We start from the raw sequence: 22,017 nt of genomic DNA, 5'->3' as shown, positions 1-22,017 counted from the left end.
TCGTGTACCTTCGCGCTGAATTACCCACACTGCCGCCGTCTGTTGCTTCGCGCTGCGTAATCTGATATGTTGCTCTTCGTTCCTCGGTGTTGTATTAATTAATTAAATATTCCTCTGCGTGCAGGGAGCTAAACTAACGGGAGAGTGTGGCGGACAACCCTGACAAAGCGATAAATAATGTCTCATCCCTGAAATTAATATACATCAACTTAAAGCAATTACATCTATCCAGCATCAGGGAATCATTAATATCAATGGATTTACTGCGTGCTGCTGCTGCTGTAATCCGCGTTGTAATTCATAGTGAAGGGATTAATCAGAGGGATCATATCAAACGCCAACTGTTCACGTTCCTGCCTCTTCCTCCCTTCCCCCGGCGCCTCAGAGGTGGACCTTCACCCGCTGCAGTACATCCCCACCTGCCATATCGCCTCGGACTCCTGCCACGAGAGCCCGTGGTGTCGGAATCGCCTCGACGAGTTTCGCTCCATCTGCAAGTACCGCGATGGCCGCTGCCGAACCCCTGACAAGTAAGAATGGCCCTAAGTGGCTCCGTGTGGCCCCAAAGCTTGTGTAGATATGAAGATAGGTTTTGGGTCTCTTTCAAGTGGACATGAAGACAGGTTATGGGTCACGAATGTTTAGTCTCAGGCATGCTTTGAGCTGTTTTGATGCTGATTTCGTTGGTTATCACGTAAAAAATTGATTTCTCGTAGTAGTTTCGAGGATGTACAAAGGCTGTAGAGAGGAATTCCTTTTACAGAGAGGCTAAGGAAAGCTACAGATGGTAATTCCTTATAGAAAAAATGTTAAAAAGCTTATATAGAGCAATTCCTCCTTTCCTCTTTCTTATCATTTGCCTCATTGTCTTCCCATCGTGTCCTTGGGTCGGCCTACAGGGAGGGGTGTCTGAGGAAGTGGCTGGAGCTCCGTGAGACGCCTCTACTCGGCTGCATCTGTCCGGACGGCAAGGACAAGAAGTGTTCGCACCTCTACTCCCTTGTCAACGAGGATCCCTGCCTTGGTGAGCGCTCCCTGTCGCTTTTGTGTGTGTGTGTGTGTGTGTGTGTGTGTGTGTGTGTGTGTGTGTGTGTGTGTGTGTGTACTGTCGCTCTCTCACTTTTTATCTCTTTTTTGCTTTCTTTAATCCGGTTCATGTTTTTTTTCTTTTCTTTTCGTGTTTAATTGTCTGTCAGGGGTCGTCTTTTCTCTTTTGTCCTGCTGTATCTATTTTCTTGTTTTGTTTTGCTTTTTAACACCTCTTTTTTTCTCTCTTTTCTTCAGTCCGTTTCATGTTTTTTTTTCTTTTTCTCATTCTTGTTTAATTGCCTGTTGGAGTTCGCCTTTCTTTTTCTTTTTATTGTCTTTCCTTCTTCTTCCTTCTGTTTGTTCTTCACTGTCTACTTACTCTTTTTCTCTTTTATCTCAATCCTCTCCGTGTTTTTTTTTTATTCTTGTTTAATTGCCAGTTGGAGTTCGACTTTTTTTCTTTATATTTTTTCCTTCTTCTTCCTTGTGCTTGTTCTTCAATGTCTACTTACATTTTTTTTTTCTTTTCTCTCAATCCTTTCCGTGTTTTTTTTTCTTTTTCTCTTGTTGGAGTTCGACTTTTTTTCTTTATATTTTTTCCTTCTTCTTCCTTGTGTTTGTTCTTCAATGTCTACTAACTTTTTTTTCTCTTTTCTCTCAATCCTTTCCGTGTTTTTTTTCTTTTTCTCTTGTTGGAGTTCGACTTTTTTTTCTTTATATTTTTTCCTTCTTCTTCCTTGTGTTTGTTCTTCAATGTCTACTTACTTTTTTTTCTCTCAATCCTTTCCGTGTTTTTTTTTCTTTTGTTTAATTGTCTGTCGAGATTCACCTTATTCTCCTTTTCAACACCTCTTTTTTTCTCTCTTTCCACTCCTCAACGACTTTTATTTTCCTTTTTCTCTCGTTTGATATCGTATTAGGAGTCGCTTTCCTCACTTCCTTTCAGTTCTGTGCCCTGTTGTTTTCTTTATTTTCATCTTTCAATCCGCTTCGAGCCTTTCTTTTCTAATGTGTGTGTGTGTGTGTGTGTGTGTGTGTGTGTGTGTGTGTGTGTGTGTGTGTGTGTGTGTGTGTGTGTGTCGGTAATCTCTTTTTTTTTTTCATTTTTATCCTTAACCTCTTTCTTTGTCCTTTCATTTCTTCAATCTTTTCTTCACGGTTTATTTTCTCGCTTCACTTCCTTCCTTCCTTCCTTGTTCCTCTTTGTCTCGAAACTTTATTCTCTTAATTTTCTTTCTCCTGCCTCCCACATTTTCTTGCTTTTTAAATCTTTACCGCCTTCCTTGATCTTCTTTTTTCCTTTATATTTTCACTCCTTTCCAGTCTCATCCATTTTCTTTGTTTTCCGTTCCTCCCAGATTTTCATTTTGTCTCGCCTTCCTCTTCTTCTCGGCTTCTCGTCCTCTTCCTCCTTTTGTTTCCTCTTTCTTACCTCCTTCCATTATCTCTGCTTCGTTCCCTTCACTTCTCATTTTCTGCATCTCTCTCCCTTCTCTTCTTCTCTCCTGCTCATCCTCTTCCTCCTTTTGTTTCCACGTTTTCTCCTATTATCTTTTTCTCGTTCCCTTCACTTTTCATTTTCTGCGTCTCTCTCCATCCTCTTCTCCTCTCCTTCTCATCCTCTTCCTCCTTATGTTTCCACGTTATTTCCTATTATCTTTTTCCTTTTTCGTTTTTTCATTTTTTCTCTCTCTCCATCCTCTTCTCCTCTCCTTCTCATCCTCTTCCTCCTTTTGTTTCCACGTTATTTCCTATTATCTTTTTCTTGTTCCCTTCACTTCTCATTTCCCGCCTCCTTTCGTTCATTACTGCCTACGTGCTTATGTCCTTCCATTCTCTTTGTCTTTCTTTATTATTTTTTAACAATTTACGTTTTTCACCGCCATATTTTTTTTTAACTCCTTCTACTGTTTTATTTTTCCTTCCTCCTTTCACTTCTCTCCTCCTTCCGTCTCTATATTCGCTACTGTTTATGCTTTTATCTCATTTTATCTCCTCCTTTTGTCCCTTCTTCTTTATCCTCAGTTCACTTCTAACTCCTAACGTTCTCCTTCTCCTCCTTTTCCTTCTCCTACTCTTCCTATTCCTCCTCCTCCTCCTCCTATTCCTCCTACTTCCCTTTCTTCTAACTTTTTTCCAGTGCCTTGTTCCCCCTTAAGAGAAGCAAGTGTGAGCTCCCTTTTTACACGCTAGGCCAGAAGAGATCAACTAAGGATTTTCAGGCTGAGAGTTATGCTAATCCCGCCCAGGTCTACACGGAGCCGGGTGTGTGCCTGGGCTGTTCAGGTAGGCAGTGAAGGCAACTCTCATACCTGTAGGAGGGGCAGAAGGAGCCTCTCAAGGGACACAGTGACCTGCCCCGACAGGAAGAGGAGGAAAAAAAGAGTCGAGAAGTTGGTGTTCGGTGAGCCCGCCCTGGTAAATTATTCTTGTGAAGGGAAAGCAAGGTAGAAAGAGAATGCAAAAGGAAGACCAAGTAGTAGCACAAGAAAATTAGGTATTCTTATAAGGTAAAAGTTCCAGCTCCAACTTATAGGTGTGTGTAGTATATGTACTGTTATGTATGTGTTCTGGTGTGTGTGCATGTGTGTGTGTGTGTGTGTGTGTGTGTCCAGAAGACTCGCAAGGAGGCCCAAATGGAACACCGCGGAGGAAGGCCACCCCCGCGGGGCGGGCAGGACTAACCCGTAACCCCGGGGTGTCCCTTGCAGGGGAGCGGTACCCGGGGCGCGTGGCGGCCATGTCGCGGGTCGCGGCCGCCCTGGGCTCGCCGCTGTCCCAGACGGTGCCGGTGCCCACGGCCGCCGCCACGCACCTCATCATCTCCACCTCCCAAGCTGACCCTCTCTACCCCCTCTCCACCATCCACCACTACCTCCAGCACCTGCCGGTGACCAGTACGTGCCTCCAACACCACCGCCTCATCGACAACCACCACGGCCTCGCGCCACACGCCTCCCTGGGCCACACTCTTTCCTCGCTCTCAGCAGTTTGCCACTTGTCCTCACCGCATGAGAATGAGCCACAGACGCTTCACCGCCACGCCACACCACACTCTCTCCACCGGGCCCTCCACCTCACCACACGCCACACCCTGCCCGACACCCCTCCACACACGCCTCCCGCGCCGCCTCAGCCTTTTCCCCACGCCACCAACTTTATATTTTAGATTTCACTCCATAAGAATTCAACTTGAGCAAAGGAAGACAAGATACTTTTTCATTTTTCCAAGTTTTCGCTGTTTACCTCGTATAAACTGGTGCTTTCATTTAATTTACCAAACTACTCTTAAACAGGACGCTTGGTAAAGGCAGAAAAAGTTAATCCGAAAATTACTTCAGCTTCTTCTCACCTCCGGGAAGTTGATAACCTTAATCTGTTCTCGAGGCTTGACGTATTTATACCTAACTTCCAAGGTGGCCTGTCTTTGCTTCTTTACTTAATATAAACTTCCAAAAAGCAAAAGCGGCTGCATGTTCTAAAAGGCGTACACACACACACACACACACACACACACACACACACACACACACACACACACACACATTTAGCACCACTTCCAAGCACTATATGGCACCTTTTGCATGCTCTCTTTTGCACAAGCAGCACCATAAACCTTAGCACTCAGACCAGACCCACATGCAAGCACCCGTAATCCCTCCTTCACTTTTCTAGGCTCCCTCAACAGCACTCAGCACTCGAGCCACACCAGCACGCAGAGGCACCAACAGACACCAACAAGCACCACCTTTCTGCAGCACCCTTCGGCACGTATACCTTCACAGACTCTTCCTTACACTCAGCACCTCCCAGCACCTCCCCTTCCAGCACCTCAGCACGTCAGCACCACCGCAGCACCGGCACTCGCACTGCTTAGAACGATATCCTGGTGTTTTGTGACCGAGAAATTGCAATGCACCAACTTTTTTGTGTGTGTGTTATTAAGTTGTTCAAGTTTATATATTAATTAATGGATTTTCAAACGCGTGTGCGGTTGTTTGCGTGCAGTTTTATTCTCTGTCTAAGCTTTTGTCAATCCGGGGAGATCTGGATAAAGTTTTTGTTTTATTTGTACGCAAAAATACCTGAATTTTCTCTTGTTTGTCCACGCGTGGGTGAATATTACCCGGGATAGACATGTTTATGTATCAGTATTGGACAAAGGCTTCGTTAATATCTCATTGTGCGAGGCTTTTCATTCACTTTTGAAGCCGTTCATTTCTCTAAGCTCGGCGTAAGTCCACTAAGAGTTTACAGCTTCACAAAATTGACCTCATTTATAAGGGTGCATATCATTCAAACAGCGCCAAGAACCTCCAAACTTGTGTACGTACGAGAGTCAATATTAGAAACCGTAACTATGAAATAAGAACCATCGAGCTAGCGCCTGCACCTAACGAGACATGGACTTAAAACTTCTCGGCTCTCTCTCTCGCTTCCCCGTCTCGCCTCATCGCCGGAGTTGGGACTAGCGCCGCGTTCACCACATTGCGGCGTATCATGACGGGCATAACCGCTGGATACGAGGGAGCACCAGCAGCAAAATAGAGAAAACCAAGAGCTCAAATGCGCGAACCTCGAAAGTTATCAGAGTTATCGAGAATTTTAAACTCGTTGCAACTCCGACGACGAAGAAAGAGAGAAGAGTTTCGTTCGCCCTCACACTGCCTCACTTCCGTTTTCCATGTCTTCCTCTCTTTCTGTCTCTCTTTTTCTTTGTCATTTTCTCTCTCTCTCTCTCTCTCTCTCTCTCTCTCTCTCTCTCTCTCTCTCTCTCTCTCTCTCTCTCTCTCTCTCTCTCTCTCTCTCTCTCTCTCTCTCTCTCTCTCTCTCTCTCTCTCCTTCAATCCTTCATTCGTTCGTTCTAGCTGTCTCACTTCCTTTTCTCTCACTGTCCTTCAATCCTTCATTCGCTCGTTGTCGCTGTCTCATTTCCTTTTTCTATATCTTTCTCACTCTTTCTCTCATTTTCCCACTCCTTCAATCTCTCAGTCTCTCGTTCCTTTCTTTTCTCACTCCGTCTCCCTCATTTTCTTTACTCCCTCATTCCCTAAATCCTTCATTCTTTTACTACCTCTCTCCTTCCCTCCTTCAGTTCCTCTCTCCCTCTAATTTTCACTTCCACATTAAAAAATTTTACTTACGCCTTCGCTCTCTCCTTTCTTTACTTTCCTCCTCACTCCCTCATTCTCTAACTTCTTTTTTTATTCCTTTTCTTCGGTATTTTCTCCCTCCATCGCCCTCTTACTCCTTGACTCCCTTCTTTCTCTCTCCTCCACTCCGTCATTCCCTCACTCCTTCAGCACCACTGGGAACACAAGGGCCGCTCCGTATGTCACTCCCTAATTACTCCGCTGTGAGACTTTAACTTCTGACGGGCCGATGAAGTTTGTATCGTCCGCGCGTCAAGTTAATCATGACGTTGAATGATTTTGGATTGGACGTTATTACCAGTGAGTTAACGACGGAAGGAACACACACGGATAAAATAAAAATGAACCACGAAATACGAATAAAAAAGTGAATGGCGAAAAAAATGAAAAACGAAACGCGTCCGTACCGATATATGTCAAGGAAGTATCGCCTCTTCTTATAGTATCTCCTCGTTTTGTTTATATTATTTTCTTTTCGCCTTTCAGTACAACGAGTCTACTTCTGATACTGACTAGCTTTCTCTTTCCCTTTCCTTCGTCCCCGCCGCTGCCGCCTCCAACACCCCCATCGCCGTCACTGCAGAGGCCGACCATAATGTGTCGATGGAGCAACTCAAGTTTGTGGCGGGGACCTGCCATGAAGCCTTCGATGGATGCATGGCCAACTCAGGCTGCCGAAGGTAAGGTCTTGACGGTATACCCCGCTCCTCTTAGGCAGTGGGAAGGAGGAGGTGCAGAAGGAGATATATGCAAAAGCGAAGATACTGGTAAATACGGACCTTTGATATGCTTAAATTGTAAAAAGAAAAGACTGAAAAGGATTTGTGTTTGGCATGGTTTAAAGTCCAACACCACATAGCTATGTAATGCACAAGGTAACCGGTATTTTCATTCTCGTATCTATCTCTATCTTCCGTATTTCCTCCTTTCTACGACCTAAACTTTCCACAGACTCGTATTCAATCGTATTTTCGTTCTTTTGTCTACCTCTTTTTTTCTGTATCTTCTCCTTTCTACGACTTCTATTTCCCAAAGGTCCGTATTTTCGTATTTATAAGTCCCTTGGAAGTGTCAGTTGTTTGAAATCTTAAGGCCGTATTATTAAACATTTAATCGCCCAAGTGAACCTATTTGACAAGGCTTTCGTAGGGGTTGTGGGCATTTCCAATAGTACTTTTATGACCCTGGTGGTAGTATGGCCCTTCTTCAGTACCGTGAACCTAAGGAAACACTCATTAAAATCCGATTGACCCCCTCTTTAACCTTTATAAATAGTTGATGTGAGAAGGGAAAGTATCTCATAATGCCGGCCTAGTGAGAGGACCAGTTGTTCGTTCAGGGTCTGTGTTCTCTCCCCCGTAGCCACCTGGAGGTCGTGAGCGGGTACTGCGAGACGGCCAAGTGTAATATGGATGCCTGCCGGGGCTCCATCAAGGACATCTACAAGTACCTCCTCGATACTGACCAGGAGCTCGCCCTCAAGATCGCTCTCTGTGTGTGTAGGTGAGTGAGGGTGCTTCTACTTTCGGCCACCTCTTCGGATTCTTTATAGGAGCAGCGAGTAGTGGGCTTCTTTTATTGTTTCCTTTCTTGTGTGCCCTTGTGCTGTCTCCTTTGCTGTAAAGAAAAAATACTCCGTCTCTTTTCTTCTTTCTCGTTTTCCTTGTTTTCCTCATCTTTTTTCTAGTTTTTTTTTTCCTTTTTTGCCTTTTTTTCTCCTCTTCTTCATCTTATTGTTATTAGTGGTATGTGTATTAGTGTTAGTATTATATTTCTTCTTTTTCTTCTTCTTTCCTCTTCTTTTTTCTTGTTCTCTTTCTTATTTTTTTTTTCTTATTTTATTTTCTCATTTTATTTTTCCACCTCCTCCACCTCCCCCTCCTCTTCCTCCTTCTCCTCATTCTTCCCCTCCTTCTCCTCCTCCTCCTCCTCCTACTCCTCATCCTACTCCTTCTCTTCCCCCACATTCTCCTCCTCCTCCTCCTTCTCTTCCCTACATTATCATCCTCCTCCTCCTCCTTCTCTTCCCTCACATCCTCCTCCTCCTCCTCCTCCCTGCACCCACATAATGGCCTCCTTCCCCTTATCGGCCCTTCAATCCAGAGTTCTCCCCGATGGCCGCTCACTATAACCTTCACAGCAGCCCGCACCCACAGCCTCCGTAAGAATGGGATCCTGATTCGACGATGACATTCAACCAAACTTTTTTATTCTTTCTAGACTGACAACGTCGAAAACAGTTGCTCGGGTCCGGAAGAGTCTTAGTAAACAGACAGTTCATTGATTATGTTTCCGCGAGATGACAGGAACAAAAAATGCTGTAAACTAGTGAGCAGGTTTTCCTCAATGACTGCAGATTTGAAGCCTCGCCCCCCAGCCCCTCCACGCCTCACAGCAGGGCAGGCCATAAGGAAGGACTGTATCATCATCCCCGGCATAAGCACGCTCTCTCTGCCCGCAATCATCGCGGAGACAACGACGCCGCTGAGCCGTGATGGTGATCTTGTGCCAAGCGGGCCCGTCACGGCTGAATTGGCCAAGTCTCCCCAGATGGCCAGGTGCTTACCAGGGGTTTAGCTGCTCAATAAACAAACTTTTCTCATTCCCCTGAGGAGGTTTGCTGAAAGAGTTTACCCGGAAAGTTATGGCCCTTGTTTGAGGACCTCGGGCTGTAGGGAACTAACTTTTGGCAGTTTGTTGTTGCTGAAGCGAGTACAAACGTCTACCTGAGTGTTACGTGAGGGGACACCTGCGGCCGCTCTCCCTCAGTCTGCCGCCACGGGATGGGGCCGTGCACCTTCCAGACAACGTTCTTAATGGTCCAAGAGGTGCAAAGATGTCTGTGTTAGTGGCTGTACACAACAAACGGACAGCATCTTTTTTATCATAGTGGTCCAGGAAGAGCAAAGATGTGTGTTAGTGACTGTAGAACTAAAGGACAAGTGGAATTACGGGCAGCATCTTTATATCGCAGTGAAGGAGACGGGTTAAGGGATAAAAGTGAGAAAACGGCTCAAAATTCCGCAACATTTCGCTCCTTTCAAAGAGGATAGACAAAGTAGTAAAAAAGCATTATCAAATTTAGTTTGAAAGATGTCTTGATAATCTCCTCCTGTTGCTGCTTTGAGGTACAAGTGAAACAGAAAGTTCTGGCTGCAGGGGTCAGCGGGAGGGGTAGGAGGGAGAGGATACCAGGATGCGCCAGGCATACAAACAATGTTGATCTTCCACTGTACACGAACATGGAGTTTAGACTAGTAGACAATGTAGCATTACGTGTTTATTGAACAAAGATAAAGGGCGGCGCGGCGAGGCCCAGAGGTGAATTAAAGTTTCTCTCCCGGACTGCTTGGTTGCTGATTTTTTGCCTGAATATGTGTGTATGTTGGTGTCTCCCTCCAGGGACAGCAACGCCAAGAACTACGGCAAGTGTTTACGAGGGCAGCGCCGTCTCCACCCGCCCTGTGCCCTGAGGAGCGACTCCGCCTCCACCAGCCAGTGCCACAGCTTGGGCAAGGGCTGCCGCGGCGACCGTGTCTGCAGGTAACGCTCCCCTCTGTGTCTGCCTGTAGTAATGACATCCTGACACACCATTTTGTGACACTTTTAGCACATTGCCTCAAAACCACCAGCCACTACTTTTAGTCGAAGTGGACTGAACCCTCATCTTATATGCGAGCAGCATCCTAATACAACATTTTGTGATATTCTCAGCACATCATCGCCTCAGCTACCCATCGTCTACCACCTTTGTTCCTCATTAACGCCCTTACAGGCACCTCTGGCGTTCCTAAACCACCAACCCTCGTCCATTCTAAGTTTTACCAGTCTGCCTTGCTGATCAGCCTCCCGGTCGTTTCCCCGCCAGGTACCAGCTGGAACACTACGAGCTGTCGTGCGCGGCGGACACCGTGACGGGTCGCTGCGCGGGGCACCACAAGGAGTGCACCAAGGCCATGTTGGGGCTGCTGGGCACGGACCTGCACACCAACTGTGTGTGTAAGGCGAACGCCTTCCAGGACATCAATCAGTGCCTGGCCTGGAAGCGGCTCATCTGGGGCAACCCCTGTGTAGGTCAGTACACGCCATTCCCTCACACGTCATGCACTCTTGGTTGACCATCATATCAATAATAATAATAATAATAATAATAATAATAATAATAATAATAATAATAACAACAACGGTAAAAATGATAACAGTAATAACAGTAATCTGGCAGCCCGTCCCGGCTCGCACACCCGCCGTGGACTCGCGCCCTCGCACCGGGCGTTGGCTTACGAGCAGATCAACATGATATCTCACTCGCCGTTCGTATTAGTGCATAATTCAAAGCCATATTTTTTGCAACACTCAAAGCTCAAACACTCGCCGGCCTCTGCAGCATCCTCTTTATCAATACATGTAATGCTCCCATGAGTGACGTCAAAATCAATCCGACTCCGGGACAGACTTGAAGTGGACTGAACCCATTTTTAGACATGACTTAAAGCTTCCGCTCTGTAGCTTGGGCAGAGTATCAAGCTGTGTCGTGCCGTTCCAGCGTATTGCCGGCAGGTTTTACTTTAGAAATGACCTAAAGCTTGGTCTCCGCCAGCATTTTTTAAACTTTCCACTTGACCTAGTTTTGCGACTATCTTTACCCTCGCGACAAGTTTTTCAAGCCTCTGGACACTGTGATGCATACTTCCCGCTGTTTGTTATCATGTTATCTATTTGTTACGAAGTGGTGACCCTAAAACTTCCCTCTGACCAAGTTTTGCGACAAGAAAAACCCTAACAACCAATCTTAAAGACTCTGGACAGTGCGATGCATGCTTCCGCTTTTTGTCATCACGTTGTCTATTTGTTACGAAGTGGTGACCTAGCGACTACCCTCTCGCGACCCTTACCCTAATGAACACTCGTCAATGCCATAAGTATTAAGTCTTGCCCCAGTCGGTCGTCTCTTACCTTCTGTCCCGCGTCCCCGCAGTGGAGGCGCAGCTCACCTACCACCTGGGCCAACTGGGGCTCGATAAGGTGCCGGTCATCTCCTTCCCCGGACGCACTGACGCCCGCCGTGACCACCTCCCTGCAGGTAAGAGAGATATACATACCTTTATTTGAACGTACATATATACATACACACACATATATATATAGGTACACAGGTGCATACATATATACATATACACGCGAGCACACGCACACACAGAGAAATATAAGCAGAAAATAAAAGACACAGGAGGAAGGGAAGAAACTAAAAGGTAGCAAAAAACAATACATACGGCTATACAAGTACACAAGTGCATACATATATACATACCTTTACCCCCCCCCCCCAACACACACACACACACACACACACACACACACACACACACACACACACAAACACACACACACACACACATAAAAACACAAACAGAAATCAAAGAAAGCAAAGAAAAAAATGAAAGTAAAACAAAAACAAGGAAACAGAAAGAAATAGGAAGAAGAAAAGGGAAGTGAGCATAACTACCCAACGCACAGCAAGACATAAAACACAACACAGGCAGCAGAGCAGAGTACACGAACTTAATAATTCATCACAAGAGACGCCGTTCCCAGGAGGAGGAGGAGGAGGAGCCGGAGGAGGCGGGAGGCAATGGAGCTGCTGGATATGTCTCTCTCTCTCGCCCCCAGAGGAAGAGACACCCTCGTCCCAGATGGCAGTGATGGGGGGAGCCAACCAACCTGTTTACTTAAGAAACTCCCAGAAAGGCCTGACCAAGGAGGAGCCAAGACCCATCGGCGTGGAGGCTCGGAAAGTGGCCAGCACCGCCCAGAGCGACCACACCCACCCTAATGCCGCCCCCGCCGCCCCCTCCACCACCTTCACCACCACCACCGCCACGAGCATGACCACCACGCGGCCGGAGAGTGAGTCGGTGTTAGGGAAAGATGAATTAGTTAGTGTGAGGAAGTAAAAGAGTAAAGGAAAGAAGAGATTTTGTTAATGGAAATAAGATTGTGTGTCGATGTTAGAGGAGGATAAAGTAGTTAGAGTGATGAAGTAAAAGAGTAGATTATAAGGGAAGAAGGGATTTGGTGTTGGTGGAAAGAATGGATCAGTGAGTGAGTGTTAGGAAAGAAAAAAATAGTCTGTTAGGAAATGACGGAGTAAATAATATAAGGAAAGAAGTGATGTAGTGTTATGAAGAGAGGTAAAACGAACGCAGATAAGAGTTAGTGTTAGGAGAGAAGAGATTGTGATAGGGAAAGAGAGTTGGTTATGGGAATAGGGAAAAGACTTAGAGTTAGAGAAGGAGATATTAAAAGTTAGTGTTGGGAAAGAAGAGATTGTGATAGGGAAAGAGATTTGGTTAGGGGAATAGGGAGAAGACTAGAGTTAGAGAAGGAGATATTAAAAGTTAGTGTTAGGAAAGAAGAGATTGCAATAGTAAAAGAGATTTGGCAAGAGGAATAGAAAGAAGACTTTGAATTATAAAAGGCGAGATTAAGGATTAGAAAGAATAGGGAAGGAAGAAAGATTAAGAAAGAGAAGTGTTAGAGGTAGAAGCTAATATCCAATACATTCCCTCTATTCTCAGTCTAAATAGCAAGGCAGAGAAGAGTGAGCATAGAGAAAAGGAATTGTAAGTGCTATAAGATACACTACCACTATTCCCAGTATAAGCAGGGCGTGTGTACTACTTTGGTAACCTCTACGTGAATGGGTAATGTGATGGATGCTCGTTACGGCTGCCTTTCATCCCACTTGCCATATTTATTTTACTATTACAATCTCTTCTTTAATAACACTAACTTTTAATCTCGCCTTCTCTAGCTCTAAGTCTTCTTCCTATTCCCATTACCAAGTCTCTTTCCCTATCTCAATCTCTTCCTTCCTAACACTAACTTTTAATCTCGCCTTCTCTAACTCTAAGTCTTCTCCCTATTCCCATTACCAACTCTATTTCCCTATCTCAATCTCATCTTTCTTAACACTAACTTTTAATCTCGCCTTATCTAGCTCTAAGTCTTCCTCCTATTCCCATTACCAACTCTCTTTCCCTATTACAATCTCATCTTTCTTAATACTAACTCTTAATATCTCCTTCACTAACTCTAACTCTTCTCCCTATTCCCATTACCAACTCTCTTTCCCTATCTCAATCTCTTCTTTCCTAACACTAACTTTTAATATCTCCTTCTCTAACTCTAAGTCTTCTCCCTATTCCCATTACCAACTCTCTTTCCCTATCTCAATCACATCTTTCCTAACTCTAACTCTTATCTGCGTTCCTAAGACCTCTCTCTCTCCTCATTCAGTCTCTTTCCCGGCCAGCTGAGTGTTGTCGTGTGTTTCAGAGTATTGTTCGGTGCAGCGCCTCTGGGAAGTTGAGCCACACATCATTGCAGTGGGCGACAAAATGAGGGTAAGTACAACATCATCTCATGCTTCTCTTTCTCTTCCTCTCTCTCGCTTGCTCATCCATCCCGTGTTCTTCTCTCCCTCATCTTACTCATTCTTTCATCTTTTTTTTCCTCATTTCAATCCTCAATTTTTCTCTCTTTCTCCATCCGATTTTTCCTTTCTTTCACTAACACTTTCTCTCCTTCCTTCCCTTTCTCTCTCCCTCTTTCTCTTTTGTCCCTCATCCTATTCCTTCTTTTCTCACTCCTCTTTTCCTCTCCCCTTCTTCCTTGCTTCATTCTTCTTATTCCCCTTCCCTTCACTTACACTTTCTCTCCCTCCTCCTCTTTCTCTATCGCTCTTTTTCTCTATCTCTCCTTCCCTTCCTCTCTTCACTCATTCATTCTTTTGACCCACATCTTATTCCTCCTTTCCTCCCTTTTTCCCTCCTATTTTCCTCTCCCCTCCCGCTCCTTATTCCTTCTTCCCTCCCCCATCTCCCTTCTTTCACCCTCATCAATTCCTTGCCTCCCTTTTCCCATTCTTCTTTGCGTCACTCTCTCTCTCCCTTCCTTTCCAACACCCCATCCCCGTCTCTTCTACTCTCCCTCTCATTATTCCTTCCCTCAATATTTCCTTTCTCTCACCCCCATCAAATTCTTGCCTCCCTTTACCCATTCTTCTTAATATCCCTCTCTCTCTCTTTTCCTCACCCTTCCTCATCCATTCTACCCTCTCTCACCTTATTCCTTATTCCCTCTTCATCTCCCTTTATTTTACCCAATCAATTCCTTGCCTTCCTTCTTCAGTCTTCTTTTTATCCCTCTCTCTCCCTCCCTCCCCGTCATCTTTACCCTCCATCTTTTCTTTCTCTTTCCAAATGCATCATCCTGAAATCCCTGACACTTGTACGAGACCCAGGGATCCACCGCCGCCGCTTCCCACTCGAATTATTCATGGAGACAAGCCGCAGTACATTTTTCTTGATGTTTTCTGTCCTACTTTATTCACGATGCCATTCTCGACTCGTTCTCTCTCCCTCTCCGCAGCTGTACGAGAGGAGCACGACGGACTGCTCCACTCTCTGCTCCTGCGACACCCACGCCCAAGCGTCCTGCCAAGTGAGTGCTTTCCTGACCGTGGTTTGTGAGGGTAAAACTTCTTTCACTCACGTCCATCTTCTTAGTATGAGAGCTTACGTCATTTCCATCGGCCCTAGTGGCAATGCAAGGGCTGAAAGGGAATAAGTGCAATGATAGACCTTTTTGAATCAAGTCCATCTTTCTTAGTTTGAGAGCTTACGTCATTTCCATCGGCCCTAGTGGCAATGCAAGGGCTGAAAGGGTATAGATGCAATGGTGGACCTTTCTGAATCATGTCCATCTTTTTTTAGTTTGAGAGCTTATGTCATTTCCATCGGCACTAGTGACAATACAAGGGCTGAAAGGGAGTAGGTTCAACGGTAGACCTTTCTGAATCATGTCCACCTTCATTATTTAAGATTTACATCATTTTCATCCGTCCTATGTGGTTGCCAAGATGCTGGAATGCAATAGATGTGGTAATACAGGTGCTGGAGGGCAATGGGTGTGATGGTAGACTTTCTCAGGTACGGCCACCTATATCCTCACTCAGAGATAGTCAACCCTTTCTTTACCTGCCCGTCACGCTTCCCACACCTGCCCTACACCCTCTCACAGGTGCTGGATTGCATGAAGGAGAAGGCGTGTGAGACGAGCATTGACGTGTACAACCACAACTCACCCGCCTACCAACTTAGCCGCGGGGACTGCATCTGCTACACCGGCGACATCGTGTGCCAGCGGCCGAGGGAAGGTGAGTGAGTGTCTTGCGCAGGGATGACGGGGAGCTGGCCGATGGTAGTATTCTTAACCCGTCCGCTGCGATTGGCACAGATTTCGCCTTCACTGGTAGCCTGGTAACATATAGTCCCAGGCCCTTCTCTGCTTCTGTGGTGGATAGTGGAGTGTTTCTCATGTGGTATTGGTATGCTGGATATCCTCTCCCATGGTGCAGGACTTTACATTTTTCCTCATTGAATTGTAGAAGCCACTTTTTGTTCCATTCCTGTAGCTTGGTGATGTCTTCTTGTAGGAAATCCGCGGTCAAGGGGTTAAGGATCACTCTCACTTATAGATCCAGTGCCTTGCGGAGTAGATCAGGACTTAGCGGGATAAAAAACAGTGTACTTCTGGAGTGGGTAGGTGTCTTGTGCAGGGATGATGTAGGACTCGCCGATAATAGCAGTCTTGGAGGCCACTCACACCTATAGATCCAGTTGCTTGCGAAATAACTGCCCCTATAAAAAAAACTTGCGGAGTAGACCAAAACTTAGGAAGGACTATAATGCTCTTCTGGTGGCTGATTATACAGAGGGTTCGAGTACTTATTGATGTGATGTTTACAGTATGTTCTTTTGGAGGTCAGGTATGCCCTTAATCAATTGGCTTTAGATGGGTAGGGCAAGGGACTAAACAAGATCAAAATACATAGAGTCACCCATGGCGCAACGTGCCGCCCTCGAGGATGTAGCAACATCAACCCCAGACAAAAACGTGGACCAATGATACGCGTGGGACAGGCAAGCGCTCTCGATGATTTTTGCTCTATTTCTATCCACCGATGCTGAAGGTTTTCTATATATTGATGTTTGACTAGATCTGAAGACAGAGTGTGTCAAAGTGATGAGTGCTTCCTGGTTTGCTATGTAATCCCTCACGTGTGTGTTGTAGAGGACTTGCACCTGCCGATGGGAGTGTTCCTGATGCTCGGGTTCAGCAAGAAGGAGGAGGCGCTGATGAGGAACGCGACGGGCAACGGCGTGGCGGAGGCGATCCCGTCCCTGCAGCATCTCTTCCGCACCATCGCCCACAGCCTAGGCGTGAGTGTCTTGCGTCCCGGGGTGTTGAAGGAAGCCTTCGGGAGTTGCATTAAATCCCTTTTGCAAAACATAGCATTCAAAGAACACTGTTCTTGTGGTTGGATGCTGGACAAAGCCTCCAGCGATCCTATCGCTCCCCTAAATACACTTTCCTTTATAAAGATTTGCTAATCCCTAAGACTGACTAAATTCAGTCTGCCGCAGCGCCGCGCCGCCACGTAGGCTAACCCAAGGCGTGGTGTGTCATTGCAGGAGGACTGTCAGCTGGAGCTGCTGCAGCACACGCAGGACAACGTGGTGCTGCAGGCGCGGAACTCCAAGCTGCTGCTGGAGTCCATCAGCAAGGGCAACGCCACGTACAGCCAGGACATGCTGCAGGAGGAGCGGGACCGCTGCGAGGAGGCCATTCACCGGGTGGGCGCCATGTTCCAGCACCGACACCCGCAGATCCACCACGACGTGCACCTGTCGCTCTTCGTGCTGGCCGAAGTGATCGACAACGTGCCGGACCACCAGCGGCACAGCAACGGCCAGGCGCGCGTGGGCGTGCGGTCATGCTGGTGGGCGTGGCTGACGGGGGCCGCTGTGGTGCTGGCCGCCAAGCTTCAGGCTTCCCGACACATTGCCGCCGCCGCCGCCGCCGCCACGTCGTGATGCTGAGTGGGGTACCCGCAGCCCGCACGCCGCCGCACGCCGCCGCCGAAGCATGTATATAAGTGACTGCAAGTGATGTGAGTGGACGATGTGTGTAGCTGTGCGGAGTGTAAATACCTTGTCTGCAGAGATGAGCTGCCGTGTTGCAGGACAGTCGTGTGAGGCGTCGTGAAACACGTTGAGTCGACAGCAGCCTCCTTCACCTCCTCCTCCTCCTTCTCCTCCTCCTCCCATCGTCACGCCAGGAGCCTCACCAGTCCGCGACGCTTCGTTGTCGCTCGTTCATGTTCCTTCCGGCCGTCGTCCAGTCTGGTGTCACGGGAGACGGGAAGTCGCCCGCTCCCCAACTCGTCCTGTAAGATAAACAATACGCTAATGTAGAAAACACATTCGTTCCGTCAGACAGTCGAGTGGCCAGCCGGCCGGCCACGTGCGACTCTGTGGCCGGGCGTGGCGCGCGGCGGACTGCCCCACCCCCAGGTGCTCCCCGGCCCCGCGGCGCCGCCCGGGGCCTCCCTCAGCTGCCGTTCCATGGTCATCCCTTCACCTCGTGGTTTATAAGTGTCCGTTTTTATCGTTTTAGTGAGCTGCAGACTCCCTCAGAGATGCTCTTGAGGGGAGTCGGTGATGCTTCTGGAAAAGCCAATAGTCCCAGATTTTTACCGGGTCGAGCGGCCGTCTGCCTGTTCTGTACAATCAATGTCAACACACGATGTCTGGGGTCCGCCACTTCCCCGCTGCAAGTCTTCAGCCTCAAGAGCGCTAAGTAAAGCTTGTCGCCTCTTCTTCGTTCATAAGATATAGTGACGCTTCGTTAAAGGTACAGCCACGCACACTCTAGCCGCCAAGCTTTGAAACACTTGATGTACATACCGTCACACCTCCTGTATCGATTAAGTGTACATGTGCGTCACCCAACAAGCAACCAATGGAGTCTGTGTATGTACGTAACGGTATATATATAATCATGAACACCCACGTGCTTGTCTGTACATAGGAATATACAAGTCAAGTGTGCTCTGCCGTCGGTGTGATGGCAGATCTCTGAGTCACTTCCTAAATGACTTATAGACGTCTCAAGGTCTGTGCTGAGGCCACAGGAGTTGCTACCATGATGCCAAAGAGATTTTACTACAATACTCCACCCAGAAAGCCGCTGTCATGACTTCACTAAGGACGAGAGTGTAATATTAATGTTCGTCTGTCTACTCCAGTGGCAGTACAGAGACTCCCAGATTGGTAAGTCTCAGGTACAACAACTAAGTGTCCGTCAGGGTGAGGCTCCCACGCTAATTATCACACCTGAGAATAGACAAAGGTGCCACGTTCGTTTCCTCAGGTGCTGTGCGTCGGGGCTCACCTGTAATATTTGTGGTCATTAATGAAGGCTTACGATGACCACCCCCCAAATGACCTTCACTCTCCGTAAGGTATCTTTAAGAGGTCAGTAAACTAGACTTTTCAGTGACCAACTGTGTAACGACCCTAATATTCTGAGGGTCCCTTACAAGTGTTGGGTTTCCCCTACAGTGCAAGAGGTCAATGATGATGACTTAAGATGACCTCTTCCCAAATGGCTTTCACTTCAAGTAGGTTCTTTTCTAGAGGTCAAAACTTTAGGGTGACCTCCCATCTACCGACCTCGATTATCTGTAGGTCCTTTACAAGAGGTCACTGGACTAGTCTGAGGGTGACCTCCACTCTGATGACCTTATCTGTGCGTAGGAACTTTCAAGGTCATGTGTGGTGCTACAGAGATGACCCCAATCCATATAGTGACTCAAAACGTGAGGTCATAGCAAGGTCAATGACTCCCAGAACAATCACGTTATAGTATAGGTCATTCTGGGTCGTCTGCTCTGCCGGTGCCAGGTCAGGTCAGGTCAGGTCAGGTCAGGTCAGATTCCACTTTAGCCAGGTAGCGACATCTAGTGGATCCCTTGCCAAGCCTGTGTCATGTTCTTTCTGCTCAGTTCGCCACGTAGCTTTAGGATCGGTGTGACCAGTGGTTTATGTCGCCTAACGTTTGGTGTGACGCGTAGTGTGTAGCCGTAACGTGAGGTAGTGAGTTAGCAAGGATAACGTAACAGTTTCCATACCTCTCTTTTTTTTGTCATGGGAAAATACTAAACTTAATCGGCCGTGACAGGAATTGCGTGTGGGAAAAATAAATGTATGTAAAACGGAGGAAAATAATAGTGCTTTTTTTCTCTCTTTTTTTAGGGAATACAAAAGCAAATGTTGACTTAAAAAAAAAACAGCGTGTAGGGAAATAAAGTTTAAAAAGGTTTACATGTGCATGAAAAATTCGTTCTTTTGTGTTGTCATGGAGGACAGAGATTTGCTTTCGACTATTATTTGTTGTTTTGTTTTCCGGCAAATCGACTGCACACATAGTTTATGGTCTAAATATTTGTATTTTTGTATGTTTTGTATAAGTGCCCCACCGAGCGAGTGATATTAGGCGTTACTGATGATACAAAGATGCGACTGAAATCGACACAATAAAGAATGTATTATAAGAATGTTCCCTTGTCTTTCACTCCTCAAGTCCACCTCGACCAGAGTCTAGAAAATAATAAAGGTAAAGAATGTATTATGAAAATCTTCCATTGTTTTTCATTACCCAAGTCACCGGTACCTGACCAAAAAGGAAATGACAGCGAAGAACGAAATATATAAAAATGGCTCCTTGTTTTTCACGCCTCAAATCCACCTCTACCAGACTCCAAGAAGAAGAATAAAGGTAAAGAATGTATTATGAGAAAGGTTCATCGTCTTTCATTACCCAAACCGACCTGGACCAGACAAAAAAAAATGACAGTGAAGAACGTGATATATAAAAATGTCCCCTTCTTTTTCATTCCTCAAGTCCACCTAAAGTAGACACTAAAACAATATGGGTAATGAATCTATTATGAAAATTTTCCATTGTTTTTCTTTTCATTACCCAAGTCACCTCAACCTGGCAAAAAGGAGGTAAGGAATGTAAAATGTAAAAAAATCGACCTCGTCTTTCCCTTCCCAAAACAATATGGGTAAAGAATCTATTATGAAAATTTTCCATTGTTTTTCTTTTCATTACCCAAGTCACCTCAACCTGGCAAAAAGGAGGTAAGGAATGTAAAATGTAAAAAAATCGACCTTGTCTTTCCCTTCCCAAAACCACTTGGAAAAAAAAATAAAAAAGGAAAGAAGTGTCGATGGAATTTGAAAGTCCCCACCACCCAATCCTGCTTTACCAAACACCCAAAATACCTGACGAGAAAAGTATCAGTATTAGTTTTAGTATTAGTATCAGTATGAAAGTTTGCATGCATGAACTACTGATAACTAGTCTCGAAAAGTGAACCAATAACCCACGATATACCTGAAGCGAACAAAATTAATAGTATTTTGGGAATTTGGATTCAAGAATATATATCAACTTTTTAAAATCTGAAAAAAAATAACACCTAAGAGAGAGAGAGAGAGAGAGAGAGAGAGAGAGAGAGAGAGAGAGAGAGAGAGAGAGAGAGAGAGAGAGAGAGAGAAGGGATGAAAAGAGAGAGAGAGAGAGAGAGAGAGAGAGAGAGAGAGAGAGAGTGAGAGAGAGAGAGAGAGAGAGAGAGAGAGAGAGAGAGAGAGAGAGAGAGAGAGAGAGAGAGAGAGAGAGAGAGAGAGAGAGAGAGAGAGAGAGAGAGAGAGAGAGAGAGAGAGAGAAACCATCCCGTCTCTCCGTTTTCTTTGATACCTCCAAAAGCTTAGGGGTAACGAAAATATGGGTTTTTTGCCCCTCGAGTTTTTCCTGACGGTCCTCCGGGCGGCGAGGCAGAGAGGAGCAGCCTTTGTCAGCCCCGCCCGGCAGCTTCACGATACCGGCGCCTAACACGGGAGAGACGATTGCTGGGCCCGTATTCGCAGGCGCTTTCGGCTTTCACAACAAGTATTTCCAAAGGTCACAAAAGATATTAAATTCCCATGAGAGTCTTTCGTATTCCTGGTGCAGAAGCCATCTCAAGCTATCACCAGGCTCATAAAACTACCAATGGAAAGACCAGCAAGCAAATGTTTGGAAAGACCACAAAAGATATTAAATTCCCATGAGAGTTCTTCATATTCCTGGTGCAGAAACCTTGTCAAGCTATCACCAGGCTCATAAAACTACCCATGGATAGACCAGCAAGCAAATATTTCGAAAAGCCACAAAGAAGATTAGTTTCCCGTGAGTGCTTTTCACATTCCCGGTGCAGAAGCCTTGTCAAGCTATCACCAGGCTCATAAAACTACCCATGGATAGACCAGCAAGCAAATATTTCGAAAAGCCACAAAGAAGATTAATTTCCCGTGAGTGCTTTTCACATTCCCGGTGCAGAAGCCTTGTCAAGCTATCACCAGGCTCATAAAACTACCAATGGAAAGACCAGCAAGCAAATGTTTCGAAAAGCCACAAAGAAAATTAGTTTCCCGTGAGTGCCTTTCATATTCCTGGTGCAGAAGCCTTGTCAGGCTATCACCAGGCTCATAAAACTACCCATGGATAGACCAGCAAGCAAATGTTTCAAAAGGCCGCAAAAGAGATTAGTTTTCCATGAGTGCTTTTCATCCTGGTGCAGAAGCCTTGTCAGGCTATCACCAGGCTCATAAAACTACCCATGGATAGACCAGCAAGCAAATGTTTCAAAAGGCCGCAAAGGAGATTAGTTTTCCATGAGTGCTTTTCACATCCCCGGTGCAGAAGCCTTGTCAAGCTATCACTAGGCTCATAAAACTACCCATGGATAGACCAGCAAGCAAATGTTTCAAAAGGCCGCAAAGGAGATTAGTTTTCCATGAGTGCTTTTCACATCCCCGGTGCAGAAGCCTTGTCAAACTATCACTAGGCTCATGAAACTACCCATGGAAAGGCCCGCAAACAT

The 22,017-nt window shown here is 46.1% G+C and overlaps 1 protein-coding gene and 1 long non-coding RNA gene across 3 annotated transcripts in view; one reads left to right on the top strand and one right to left on the bottom strand.

Annotated features, from left to right (window-relative positions):
- The window catches only part of LOC126983970 (uncharacterized), a 135,484-nt gene extending 118,241 nt beyond the window's left edge, over nt 1–17,243 (top strand). Inside the window, exons 5-18 of the mRNA XM_050837247.1 lie at nt 386–530; nt 900–1,024; nt 3,741–3,926; nt 6,766–6,862; nt 7,545–7,685; nt 9,585–9,725; nt 10,051–10,256; nt 11,158–11,262; nt 11,850–12,086; nt 13,518–13,585; nt 14,613–14,684; nt 15,264–15,399; nt 16,317–16,465; nt 16,718–17,243. Coding sequence (XP_050693204.1) covers nt 386–530; nt 900–1,024; nt 3,741–3,926; nt 6,766–6,862; nt 7,545–7,685; nt 9,585–9,725; nt 10,051–10,256; nt 11,158–11,262; nt 11,850–12,086; nt 13,518–13,585; nt 14,613–14,684; nt 15,264–15,399; nt 16,317–16,465; nt 16,718–17,119 — 2,210 coding nt within the window. The 3' untranslated portion in view covers nt 17,120–17,243. The remainder of the gene's footprint in view (nt 1–385; nt 531–899; nt 1,025–3,740; nt 3,927–6,765; nt 6,863–7,544; nt 7,686–9,584; nt 9,726–10,050; nt 10,257–11,157; nt 11,263–11,849; nt 12,087–13,517; nt 13,586–14,612; nt 14,685–15,263; nt 15,400–16,316; nt 16,466–16,717) is intronic.
- The window catches only part of LOC126983971 (uncharacterized), a 33,238-nt gene extending 15,886 nt beyond the window's left edge, over nt 1–17,352 (bottom strand). For both annotated transcript variants that reach the window (XR_007736309.1, XR_007736308.1), the window contains exons 1-2: nt 17,237–17,352; nt 11,136–11,256 (exon numbers count right to left, since the gene is read on the bottom strand). This is a non-coding gene — a long non-coding RNA (uncharacterized LOC126983971). The remainder of the gene's footprint in view (nt 1–11,135; nt 11,257–17,236) is intronic.
- Between the last annotated feature and the right edge of the window lie 4,665 nt (nt 17,353–22,017).

Source organism: Eriocheir sinensis, chromosome 55 (genome assembly GCF_024679095.1).
Source record: "Eriocheir sinensis breed Jianghai 21 chromosome 55, ASM2467909v1, whole genome shotgun sequence".
Lineage (NCBI taxonomy): Eukaryota > Metazoa > Arthropoda > Malacostraca > Decapoda > Varunidae > Eriocheir > Eriocheir sinensis.
Note: the sequence above shows the minus strand (reverse complement) of the source record. Positions and strands in the feature narration are given on the sequence as shown.